General features: G+C 38.3%; 1 protein-coding gene across 2 annotated transcripts; it reads right to left on the bottom strand.

Annotated features, from left to right (window-relative positions):
* Positions 1 to 10100, bottom strand: LOC132841095 (globoside alpha-1,3-N-acetylgalactosaminyltransferase 1-like). Of its 2 annotated transcripts, none has more exons than XM_060863286.1 (7): positions 9987 to 10100; positions 7420 to 7455; positions 6874 to 6912; positions 2897 to 2941; positions 2691 to 2723; positions 2221 to 2355; positions 1 to 1384 (listed from the first exon to the last, which is right to left on the bottom strand). In XM_060863286.1, exons 1-7 carry the CDS (start codon positions 10037 to 10039, stop codon positions 694 to 696), a joined length of 1032 nt encoding a protein of 343 aa, XP_060719269.1. In that variant the 5' UTR covers positions 10040 to 10100; the 3' UTR covers positions 1 to 693. The 2 variants fall into 2 exon arrangements, with proteins under 2 accessions (XP_060719269.1, XP_060719270.1); XM_060863287.1 differs by lacking the exon at positions 9987 to 10100 and adding an exon at positions 8280 to 8877.
* Positions 10101 to 13731: the final 3631 nt, after the last annotated feature.

The raw sequence follows: 13731 nt of genomic DNA, 5'->3' as shown, positions 1-13731 counted from the left end.
ATAATATCCAAGGCTAAAACAGAAAAACATGAACAAGGACAAATTCTTCATGAGAAAAATATGAGGACAGGCGTTTACATGGAGAGTTGATCACATCAAGTTAAAAATCATATTGAGTCCATCTTAAATGTTTAAATATCTATCTTTCACAGAATAATTATAGAAAAATAATAAACTAATCCTACAAATCCTACACCACCACAGTGTGTGTGTGTGTGTGTGTGTGAGAGAGAACATACTTGAAGAAATGAATTACATCTGAATTATTGCTCAGTTTCTTTATTAACAGATTAAAACGATGGATTTTAAGTCATTCCTAAAAAAAGTTTTAATAAAAGCCTGAAGTCTGAATTAGAGAGACACATCAAACATTTACAAAACATTTCAGATTTTATTTTTTGCCTGATTCTTTAATAAACAGTATGTTGAGGTGTGAAGTTAATAGTTTTCTCTTTTCATGATGTTCTTTATTACTGTCTTCAGAAAGAGTTGTCTTCTTTGGTTAAATTACACTTAGTAAAACAGGATACATAAATATGCATGTTAGCAAAGCAGAGTTTATTTTAATGTGTAACTGTTTATCCGTTTAATTCCTTTATGTCAACAGGAAAGCCGTAAGAGGAGATTTGAGGATGTTTGTTTCGTTGCGTGACAACCTAATTAATTATTTAATTCTTCCTGAGCTGGTGCACATTATGGATTGGGTCGAACCTCAGCGTAGTTCTTGATCACCTGTGAGAAGCGTATCACTTTCATGTTGCTGGTTTTCTGTTTGAAGTCCTGCCACAGGTACTCAGGTGAGAGCACTTTGCTGGGTTTGTTGTACAGGAAGTACTTGTTCAGGTGAGACTCCTCCTGCCATACTGCTTCAATCTTATTGGCTCGGTCAACGTCCAGCTGTACGCGGCATGCCTTTGTCAGCTTGTGTACATTGCCAATGCGTCCTCCGATCACGGCTCCTCCGTAGTAGTAGTCTCCCTCTTCTGGTGGGATGAAGGCCACAGATTTGGGACGTCTCTCATATGGGAATGCTGTCCGTGGGGTTCCGAAATACCCAGGGTGCAGAACAGCAACTATATCAGAAAGAGTCTCTGCCCCCCAGTGGCAATAGAATTTAGTATCAACATCCAGGCTGAAGATGTAGTCAGCCTCAATGACCAGACGTTCCTCAATGAGCTTTTCAATCATCTCCATCCTGCGCAGTGTAATTTCCTGCCACCGGCTTGAGCTTGGTGTTTTTATCTTGGTCAACTGACGACCCGGCCGCAATGTTACCATAGGAACCTCATCCGGGCGATCTGTAAACAGGTAATAATGAACACGGTAACCAACCATGAAGTGCTGCTCCGCTGACTCCAGGAATTCCTTCAGGAAACGGACATACCTGTAGGACATATAAATATGAAATCAGTTCATTATTTATAACAAGACTGAGTGCATGACTAGTGCAGTGAAGGTTTATGTCTTTGAGCATCAAACAGCAGTCCAAATGTGTCATGGGTAAGTGTCACTGTGTGATGATCTCAAGGCCACCTGATTTCTGTAGTTTTGTTTCTTTTTTAGATTAAAGTTGTATCAGGGCTGGGTTCTAATAAATATAGATGAAGTGCACTGGTCCACAGTGTGTATCAGCCTCCTAGGGGCTATTAATTTTTGCTTGCCACCCTACTTTCGGTCCTAATAACACCCTGAAACTACTGGTGACTGATTTGTCCCATCCTGTTGCTGGGATTTCTGTTGCTGGGCTCTGAGCTTTATGGTCAGAGTGTTATTGTCTGAGCTTAAGGTTCTAAGCACCAGGGTTGGTGAGTCACAATCCTGCTTTGAATGTTACACTTCACTGTTCAAGCATCATGGTCCAACGGCCACAGTCTGAGCATCACATCTTGTTAGGGTCACATGGTTGAGTTATGATCTGAATATCAGGGTTTGATTTTCAGGGTCCAGTTAATATGGTCTAAAAGTCCTACATTAATGTCCAATATAACAGACATCTACTGTGTTCTATCAGAAGTTTGTGGAACATTGAAATGGTTGATTATTCACACACACATACACACACACACACACACATGTGATCAATCTAAAAAGACACAATGACAAATGTTACAGTGAATAAAATACTGAACACAATTTTGAGGTAAAGCAATTAAAACTTTAGCCTCAGAGTGATTCACATTGTTACCCACAATGCATTGTGTGTGATAATTAATAACGTACTTTCCCAGTGCGAAGACTGTAGTTGCCACGGTGATATTCTTTTGTAAGTAAATGCTGTCAATCACAGATAGATCAAACGTTCCTTCCCATACGATTGGAGCTAACCATGGGGTCAGTGTGGTAACGTCTGACCGGCTGACAAAACACACACACAGTTATTATGAGAGTCAGGTACATAAATATTTTGACATTATCATCTATAATGACATCTGGCGTTATTGTAGACGCCTATCACAGTATATAGAGATGAAATTAAATGAAACAAACTCAAAGTGACAAAAAACTTTTGTATGTGTTTAAAATGTACATAAAATAATAAACAGGAAGTAGTTGCTTTATAATCATCCAGGGAAAACAAACCAGAGGTTAATACTGATTTATGCTTTCAGGAGGGGTAAAAAAACACATGCAAACTCTCTCTCTCTCTCTCTCTCTCTCTCTCACACACACACACACACACACACACTTACCTATTACTCACATCTGGCTGGTTGTATTTAATTCTAAAGAAGGGAAATAGAGAAAATGAAGGATTAAGTAATGAATTTAAACACAAATAGTTGTACAGTTTTGATTTCATGTAAACAATGAAAGTAAAAATATTTTATTCCAGTCTCTGATGTAAAGTCAATGTGTGTGTGTGTATGTGTGTGTGTGTTTGCATGTGTTTTCTTACCCCTCAGGAAAGCGTAAATCAGTATTAACTTCTGGTTTGTTTTCCCTGGATGATTATAAAGCAAATACTTCCTGTTTATTATTTTATTTACATTATAAACACATACAAAAGTGTGTGTTTAAATATTATATACACATAAATAATAATATACATTAAATAACAAACAATAAACAAAAATATATTTAAAAATGGATTCTAAAAAACTGTTTTGCTCCTGCTTCAGAGCTGGTAATTTTCTGGGGACTGTTGGGGACTTTATGTAGTAAACATCACAGATATTCAAAAACTTATACTGTATTTTTCAGAAAGTTCCAGAAAATATTGCTCAGGCAAAGTTGCTGAATCGAATATGCAGCTGGATCACTTTACTCTACTCTTTACATTGTGATGTGTGTAACACCAACACTAGACATCACCTGAACAACCACAGTGTACACTGAGGAAGCAGGAGCTGTGGGTAGTGGCGAGAATTGCTGGAGAGAATTGAGCATTCTTAGTTATTTCTATTGAGTATTTATATTTCTGTCAGAGACTGTAAGATACCAAGATGACGGCACAGCAGTAGCACACAGCAGCCACTCCGGATTCAATATGATGCTATTTACATTTTTTATGGTTTTATTTATGTTTTTTAGCCCAACTATTACCAGTACATGGACACCAGAGACAGCGGTGTTCATGTATACAACCGTCATGAACTAATAAAATACATAAATCGTGCAACAACCAACTTGCACGATGATGTGTTGGAAAGGCTCTGTGACCTCGGCTTGCTGTGGAGACCAGGTCTCCAGTCCTCGGCGTCGCCTGATACCGGAGACAAGGAGAGGGGACGCCGAAAGCGGTGCACGAGGAAGCGGACGCGCGATAAGCGGGTGGGTGTTTTTGCTAGGTTAAAAACATCCTAGCCGGCCGGCTCTCCTGTCCATTCTACTCTCCAACGTTTTCTCCCTGGACAATAAACTGGACTACATCCGACACGAACACACGAACGGAGTTTAGAAACTGCTGCATCTTTGTTTTTACGGAGACGTGGCTCAGCGACGGAGTTCTAGATGCTGCCATTCAGCTAGACGGGTCAGCTTGTTTAGAGCCGACAGAAACGCAGCTCTGTGCGGTAAGACTCGTTGTGGTGTTGTGTGTGTTTACATCAACACTGAGACTCGTTGTGGTGTGTGTGTTTACATCAACACAGAATGGTGTAAGAACTCGGTGCTTGTTTCTAGTTACTCGTCAGTGGAGTTTGTGGCTGTTAGGTGCAGGCCATTTTATTTACCATGGGAATTCACCACTGTTTTCATTGTCGGAGTGTACATTCCCCCCAGTGCTAATGCAAAAGAGGCACTAAGTGAGCTATATGGGGCTATTAGTGATCTACAGAATGTTCACCCCGACGGACTGTTTATCATCACCTTAGATTTTAATCATCAAATCTCAAGTCAGTGCTCCCTAAATTCCATCAGCATGTGGACTTTGCTACGAGAGGTAGTAATCTTGTTTACACAAACATTCCCGGGCGTATCGTGCAGAGCCCCACCCCCCGTCGTGCGGAGCCCCGCCCCACCTTGGCTACTCAGACCACATCTGTGTTATGCTAATTCCAGCATACAGACCACAACGGTTCTGAAGCAGGTTAAAACCTGACCAGGCTGCAACCAACAGCGACTCCATCAACTTGGAGGAGTACACGTCATCAGTAACCAGCTACATAGGCATGTGCATTGATGACGTGACTGTCTCCAAGACCATCACTACACGCTCCAACCAGAAGCCGTGGATGACTGCTAGAGAGATATACAGGTCATATTCCGTGACAGTTTTACTACCCACTACATGTCTCTCAGATCTTATCAGCAGATATGACAGCTGTCATTATCGATAAGAAAATAGGTCAAAGTTTTTAGAAATTAGTTTTTTTTATTATTTATTTATTTATTTATTTATTTATTTATTTATTTATTTATTTGAAATTAGTTGTTGAAATGATTAAAAGTCAAAGGTTAGACCTTTGATCTGGCATATGTATGTTTTTGTTCCAAATGAGCTAGGAGACAAGTACTTAAAACTCACATGTTTGATCCGGGGGTAGTTTGTGATAGGGTTACCCCCTCCCCTCAGAATGAATGTTTGTGACTCAGCAAATATACTGCATTGAAGGGTTACCCCCTCCCCTCACACCGATCGTTAGTCAACGGTGTTATCTACAACGTCACACAAGCGCACACGGCCCTGAGCAAACACGCACACGCACAAACGCATGCACACGCTCCCTCGGTTTTAGTCTTCAAATAGCCTACCACTATATACACCGTATAACGTGTATGATTCATAGAGCATAGCTATGGCTGTTTGTCCTGATGCACCGAAGAAAATGAAAAAATATACTAAGTCAAGATTTGCAGAGATTTTAGAGCGTGAAATTAGTCAGTATTGGGCGATGTCAAACGGATGTACAGCCGGCTTTCACTTCAATGCTGAATCAAACAACGTAACGCTTTTCAAGCTTTCTGTACCTGATCACAAACACTGGAGCAAACCTCACTTAGTATTTCTCTTTTTTATCAGACGTGAAGTCACCGTTAATCGTTGTTGAAACATACAGTGATAGCTCATCCTTTGAAAGATTTCTTGCTTCTATGCCGTATTTTTGCTGAGGAGTACATTTGCTCCACCATTTATATTTGTAGTCCACTGGTGAAAAATCATCTCGAAGAATGTAGTCAAAATCCTTACACCATTTATGAAATTTGTTCCATTCACTTTGATCAAAAGTTACGGCCTCAATGACTATCGTCCCGTTGCACTCACACCCATAGTTATGAAGTGCTTCAAGAGGTTCGTCATGAGGCACATCAAGATCACATCAGTTACCACCCTCACCGGATTAATAAGTTCCTCCTTGTACAGTTATATTAAAGGCATTGTGATTTTGAAGAGAAATATCGTAATTCTACAGTAAAATTCTTTTTTTCTCTTAAACCTTATTTTACCTCATTATTAAAATGAGAAGGGTTATAAAAATTTTTTTTAGTATTAATTGCATATGATTGTTTTGTAGTTTGCTTTCCTCTTTCAGTGCTATTCCCATAATTTGATCTACAAGCCGCGCTCTTAGTTTAACGGGCTAGTTTATCTGTACTTTCAGGAAGCTCTGCTGGATTAACTGCAGTTAGTTTTCTGCTGTTTCTTTTCTAAAATCTCCAGATTTTTTCCACATGAACTGCAGAAATTTGACATATTTTAATTTTTATACATTCATAAACATGAGGGTCGACTTTCTACTGCTGCAGCCTGCTGTATTTCCTGTATATCTTGAGTGACAGATGTATCGTCCAATCAGCAGTAAGACTTCCATTCACAAATTACACCTACATTTTCCGGTTTCTTTGAAATGTTGCTGTGTTCCTGGATTTATTATTATGTTGCTTGTAGAAGTCAACATTCTGTTTTGCTTATTCTTCTTAGATAAAAAATTATCAAGAGTAAACTCCTCCAAAATCAGATATGTTGTAGACCCTTGTCTGAATTGAAGTGATTCGAGTTCCGGTTTTCACGCAAACCCTAACTCAAATTGGCCTTTTTTGCCATAGGACACCCATTATAAATTTTAGAGGTTTATAACTCAGCAAGCTTTGAGCTATCTATGCCAAACTTGGCCAGCTTCTTTAGGGTGATACTCCGGTGAACCAACTGACCTTTCGGTTTCCCCGCAGCCCCGCTCCCAGTATATGCAAAACTCAGCACAATGAGGGGAACTGCATCACGGGTATTATAAATCTAATCATAAATCCTCCCTTTCTCCATAACCACACACACAAACAATATGAAGTATCTCTGATTTCAAGTCAGTTAGTTATTGAATTACACACACACAGACTTTATAAATCTCAGCTGGAATCCTTGTTGAATCTGTGTTACTCTAAAGGAATCAATGAGTTTGAGTTAAATGGCTTTGAAGTTGTAAATTGTGTACTCACACACTTGGGGTGAACTCCAGCATATCATGTAAACCTTTACTAAAAACACAAAACACAACATCTTTGTTCAGCACAAAACAATCAGATCAGAACATGACATCAGAACCTCCACATGGTTCACATTAACCCTAAACCATAAACTCTAAACCATAAACCCTATCCACTAAACCCTAAATTCAAATTTAATTGTATAACCACGGGTAAAATGTCAGGATTGATGAAGTAGCTCCATAAGAAGAGACAATCAGGCAAACCCTAGCATTTAAACCCTTAACTGTAACACTAACCACTAAACCTGAACACCCTAAACCCTAACACTCTAAACATTAAACCCTAACCCTACCAACTAAAGCCTAGCTCTAAACACTAAACCTAACAGTAGTTACTAAGTCATTAAAATAATGGTGTTACAGACCTTACTTAGATATCACAAGTTAAGGTGCTGTGAGTCAGTGCAGTTAATGAACAGTTTTCTTTAAGGAAACCTGAGTGACTGCAAATACGTTCATTAAACCGAGCCCAAGTCAGGTCTCTTTAGTCGCTCACCTGAGCCAGGAGAAAGTGTAATTGAAGTAAACAAACCTAGAAGGAAAATTAAACAACAGAATTAAACAAATCAACAAACAAATCAACAAAATATATAGAAAATATCATACTATCGTATCTGAAAACTGTCAGGAAACTGAATCAGATGGTTTGGAAAACTTTTTAAAGAAATATAAAGACACTCCATTGAGTAAAATGTTGTACATTTTTTTAGATACTTAAGATGTGTGTAAAGATTCAGTTTCTAGATATCAATTTAAACTTGCCATGATTTTTTTTTTTAAATTCTTGCTTTGCCTTTATGTTATTTGCCAATTGCCTGACCTTTGCGTGTCTTTGTGTTTTTTCCTTGTATTATTTGTATTTGTTTGCAATTGTACCTGATCTTACATTAATCCATGCTGCGTGACAGAAATAATATTTAAAGAACTAGATTTATCCTTTAAAAACATTGCACTCCATTTTTTTACTGAAATTAAATGTTAAATAAAAAAGCAGTAAACAAAGACAGACATAATGACATAAAACCAGATCAAACTGTGGTGACAGTAGGTTAGCGTGCCTTGCTTTAGGAAGTCTGGGGAGAAGAGTAAGTGATTTACAATGAGTGTGTAAGTAGTTTTCAGTGAGACTATGCTCAAATAAAATTACATTAAGGTTCAAACTTCTTATTGTTACGGATTTGCCAGGTTCTCCCCTCACACAGCACACCAGATCCTCATCACCGAATTCTAATAACTGTCACCTGGCACCCCTCATCACCTCACCACATAAAAGACGCTCTCAAACAAACACACACACATGCAAGTCTGGTCTTGTAAATGTTAGCTGCTGTTATATGTTGTAGGCGATCTACTAACCTGACTCTATCTTTCTCTACCAGTAGTTTCCCAAGTTCGTCGTCCACCATAGGATCTAGGTATTGTTGGATTGCAACCTGTGACCTGCTGTGTGTGTGTGTGTGTGTGTGTGTGTGTGTGTGTGTTGGAACTTCACCTGGACTTATCTTCTGCTATTCATTCCATTACATCTACTTCTCAATAAACTCTGTGATTTTACATTATATCTGCCTCCGTCATCTTCTGTCCCTGACACTTATTGCATAACAACCATTCTTATAAAATTATTGATTATTACTTATTTTACAACCTAAACATCACAACTAATGAAAATACAAGTAGAGGTGTGGTAAATGAGCATAAATTCAATTACTTGAGTATAAAAACACTACAACACAACCCAATCATCAATCCAATAATAATACATAAAATAAAGTGGAGTGGCAATCAGAAACAAACTATACAGCCAGGGTTTAAGAGACCTTTTACCTTAGATAATTCTCATCAGAACTCTTATCAGTATTCTTATTCTTTCTCAGTTTGGAAAAAAAAACATTGTGTAAACAAGTCAATGAGATGCAGAACTCAACTGCTAGCTAATAAGGAATTTAAGGCTATAATATCCAGGTATTTAGAAATACAGAGAAAGCAGACCTTTAGAACATCTGAAATTGCAATCGCAATGAGACACACACACACACACCATGACAGATACATAGACACAAATACACAGACAGATACACAGAGATACACAGAGATAGAGATATACACATACATACTCACACAGATACACACACATAGACAGATACAGACAGACAGATACACACATACAGATAGAGAGATACACACACAGAGACAGATACACATACAAACACACAGACAGATACACACACAGATACACACATGGACAAATACACACACAGATACACACATAGACAAATACACACACAGACATACAGAAACAGGTACACACACTCATAGACAGATACATACATACACACACAGACAAATACATACACACAGAGATACACACACAGATACACACAGACAAATACACACACACAGACAGATACATACACACACACACACACAGACAGATACATACACACACAGACAGATACATATACACAGACAGATACATATACACACAGACAGATACATACACACAGACAGATTTAGTAATCAGAGTTTCATTTCCTTATTCAGTTGCCAAACGATTGATTTTGTATGCAGTATTTATATCGATTGACCAACTATTTAAATATTGCTGTATATTAAACATGATTACAGTGATTTGTTTTCTTATTTGGTGATGAATGATATCATCCTCTCATGTCAAACACACAATTATTACTAATTATTCATAAATAAACAATACAGGATGTAAAGCATAATAATGCTGCATCTGTAACTGTAGACTAGTTCAACACTAATCTCAAATTTTGAGAAAATTTTGAAAATAAATTTCATCTCAAAAAACTCTGTTCAATGCAATGACTTTTGACTCTTTTGACTTTAAAATCTAATACCCAGTTGATCCTGCATTTAAACTATTTATTCTTATTTATATTTTTAGTTTAGATAATTATATTAATTGTTTTTAATAAAAAATATTTTTTTATTTTTAGTTTAGATAATTATATTAAATAACGTATCTTTATTTAGAATGAATAGCAAACAGTCTATTTAATAATAATAATAATAATAATAATAATAATAATAATTTACCCAAGCAGAGCAATTGCCAATATTGCAAAAAGGAGATACAAATTCTGTCGCATTTTGACTTCCGTCTATTATTCCTTCACTCAACAAAGACAAAGGGATATTCCTCTTATGGGGTTAGTTTGTGTGTGTGTGTGACAGAGAGAGAGAGAGAGAGAGAGAGAGAGAGAGAGAGAGAGAAGGGGTGTGGCCACATTCTGGTCACTCCCAATTTATTGCTTTTTTAACCATTGATTTATTCATGAATAAAGTGCTTTTTCTTTGACAGGTTGTTGGTTTTCACCTTTCCTAGACACAAGTAACTGGTCACTATGCATTGACATTAAAGGTCAAACAGGGATGTTATTCTGCACATTGTCCAGAGTAAGAAATTAGGAAGCTGTAATGAAGCTGTTGTAGTGTATGTTTTGAGCTTATTTAAGCCTACATATTTCCTATCTACGATTGTATGTGTGTATGCTTGTGGTTTGGTTACAATGGTAACATAACATAATTATCAAAGAATAAGAAATAATTGTGTCTGGGAAAATTCCTAACTGTCGAAAAAGAAAATGTTGTGAAACATTGTAAGGACTGAAAGCTCTGCACAGGTCGAGCACAGATAAGAAACAAAGAGATAGTAAGTAAGAAGCTAAACATTGCATGTGAAATTTCCCCTTGCATATAGCTAAGACTAGATGGTGACAGTAGTGTGAATGTGAGTGTGTGTGTGCATAATCAGAAGCCTCTGAGAGATCGGAGTGGGTTATAAAACGAAGACAAATTCCTGGATCTGGGTGACAAAGTGAAAGGAATTTATGAGATAAAGTGTTATGAATAAAAGAGATGAGTAAGTCCAGGTGATGGCTCAAGTCCTGGATTTCTTTGGGCCCATAAATGATTTCTTTTGATGGTTTTCTTGTTTTGTTAATGTCTTTGTGTAATGAATGATGAGCAGTTGCTATTGATAGCAATATTGTGTTTTTCTGATGCCTATCTATTTGTCCCTGTGGTGTTGTGTTTTGCTGTGTTTGTCATGTTACTGTAATGACATTAAGCAAATGATAATTGATCTGGAGGTGTATATTTAAAAATATTGACGGTGTGTTATAAACTCAGCGTAGGCATTGTGATACCTCTCCCCTCATGCTTGTGATTCAGACACTGTTACTCTCTGGCATATTTTTTGACTACAGTGTATGAGGCTCTATTGTGCAAATAGAGAGAGAGAGAGAGAGAGAGAGAGAGAGAGAGAGAGAGAGCGCTAATGTCAGGAGTTTTAGATATATACGCACTCCAAAATAATGATCAGATAAAGAATAGCTCTGTTATAACACAAGTGAATACATTAAAAATATTGTTCAAATGCCAGGAGAAGAAATTATACACTGATGAGAATCTGTACGCGATCAATTTTATGTATTTCACGTCAATCATTTATTATGTATTTATCATTTATGTATTTCACGTTAATCAGTTAATCATATTATAACATTTTTGTAGTGTTGTCCCAAGGGCAAAAGAAGGACATTGTAATGGAAAAATTGAAATGTTGTTTAACTGATATAGCGAGAAATTAGAATGTAGACTTGTGCCATGATCAGAACAGAGGGTGCAGGTCAATAATAACAAAAAGGTAAAGTATGCTTATTGGAGAAAACAGAAGTATGTAGCCAATCAATGTTTTCGTTACCTTATAGGGGTTTTTTCCTTTTCCTAAATCAGTGGTTTAAAAAATTGTCTATCATCACATTGTGAAGTTTAAGAGAATTAATTTTGACTCTGTCACAGGTGCTGTTTGACTGTGAGATTTAGCCTAAGATACATTGAAAAGTAAGTTAGAGTAAGTAAAGAGACATAGAGTAAGAAGAAAAAACATAGAATAACGGCTGCTCACAGCTCACAAAAATCTCCAGTGACTTAAGTCTTTTTCAGACAATGCTGATCTGGATGGACCATCATCTCAACCATGTCCGGAGGCAGCTGCACCACAACTACCACTGGAACTACCACCACCCTCAAATTCTTGATCTCATTCTAACCCTCGACACAAATATAGAAAATATAGTCACAGTGCCTCAATCAGAAGCTATCTTAGACCATTATCTCATTTCTTTTAAAATGCACGTTGGACACGATATTTGCAATTTGCAGAGATTTACCAATAGACTCCCAGAATTATCTTATCTATATTGGATCATCCATAATCCCCTGTGCCTCTGGGTGACACGGTAAGCATGGCTATGTGGATAAGTGCAAGAGATTCCTGTGCCAATGAGAGGTATTTTTTATTTTTACACCCACCCAACACATCATATTGATGCCACCAAATGCGCCATCCTCCTCACCTTACTTATTAGAAAGGTGTTAGAATGGGCCACCGATAACAATACGCAGGTGAGGGAGTCTTCTGAATATTTTTTTTCAGACTGCCTCGGGAATATGCAATAGTTTTTGCATGTTGGCCGCACAAAGCGGCAGGAATGACACTGCTCTGAAAGAGACTACGCTGAAAGCCAAGACAGGCTGTCGTCAGCTTTTAAAACAGAACTTACCTGTCGAGATGAAAACCTCTTTGTCACAGTTCATAACCATGACAACCCGAATCGACAATCTACTTCAGAATCAACTGCTACATCCCAGAGAATGTGTTCATATTGGTCACTCCCAGACCACCACCAGCTATGCTTCTACTGTGGGCAGTTGGGTCATCAATGTGCCTGGTGTCCTGAGAAATGGCTTTCTTGACCAACTAAGGTGAGCCCCAACCCTCCACCTTCGTGCCTATTGTTACCTGTGACAGTGCACCATGGTGATTTGGCTCATGTCCTTTAAACCCTAGTGGATTCCAGCACAGGTGTCAGCATTATCCACCATCGTCTCACCCGGGAACTTTGCCTTTCAGTAACCCCCTGCAATACCCCTCTGAGAATATCCGCAGTGGATAACCAACCTATCAGGGGTGGCCTCATCGTACATCAAACATTGGCTCTCACCTTGCAGATAGGACTGTTTCACTTTGAGGAGATCACCCTGTTTGTAACATCCTCCCCGCTAACCCTATCACTTTGGGGTTCCCCTGGCAACAGGAACGCAACCCACAGATCTCATGAGCTACAAAGAAAATCAGCCACTGGTCTCCTCACTGTCAGCACCATTGCCTCAAAAGGATTATACCTGCTCTGTAATGCCACCACAGTTGAAAGGCCATATAACAACCCGACAATAGTTTTTCCTAGCGAATACAAGGACCCGGAGAAGGTCTTTAGCAAGCAATGCGCTGCTAACTTACCTCCTCATTGCCCCTGGGACTGCTGCATCGACTTTACAACATAACACTTTTCCTCCCAAGAGTCCTGCATACCATCTATCAAACCCTGAATCCCTAGAGATGGAGGAGTACATTGAAAAGGCTACCACTGCCGGATTCATGAATGGTTGATGAATGAAGACAGTGTTTATCACTGCACATGGGCACTACAATTTTCTAGTAATGCTGCATGGGCTAACTTATGTGCCAGGGTTTCGTAACTAAAATTTTCAAGGACCACTCCTCATCGATGTGTCATAGTTTACATCAATGATATTCTAGTATTCTAGTATATTCTAATATACACTGGAAACCCTCATAAACCAAGTATGCCAAGTCCTGCAAAGACTGCGGCAGCACAGTCTGTTTTACAAAGCAGGGAAGTGCAAATTCCACCAAAACACAATCACCAAAAAGCTGTCACAGAGTGGCCCACACCTACCAATTTAAAAGAGCTAC

This window comes from Tachysurus vachellii, chromosome 26 (genome assembly GCF_030014155.1).
Source record: "Tachysurus vachellii isolate PV-2020 chromosome 26, HZAU_Pvac_v1, whole genome shotgun sequence".
Taxonomy (NCBI): Eukaryota; Metazoa; Chordata; class Actinopteri; order Siluriformes; family Bagridae; genus Tachysurus; species Tachysurus vachellii.
This window is presented reverse-complemented; position numbering and strand designations above follow the sequence as displayed.

Coding starts and splice junctions, on each gene's coding strand:
- LOC132841095 (XM_060863286.1), bottom strand. CDS start 10,039: ATGCGACAGAATTTGTATCTCCTTTTTGCAATATTGGCAATTGCTCTG. Junction 2,942..6,873: donor CTGGAGTTCACCCCAAGTGT/GTGAGTACACAA, acceptor ATAATCATCCAG/GGAAAACAAACCAGAAGTTA. Junction 2,724..2,896: donor GATTTACGCTTTCCTGAGGG/GTAAGAAAACAC, acceptor TCCCTTCTTTAG/AATTAAATACAACCAGCCAG.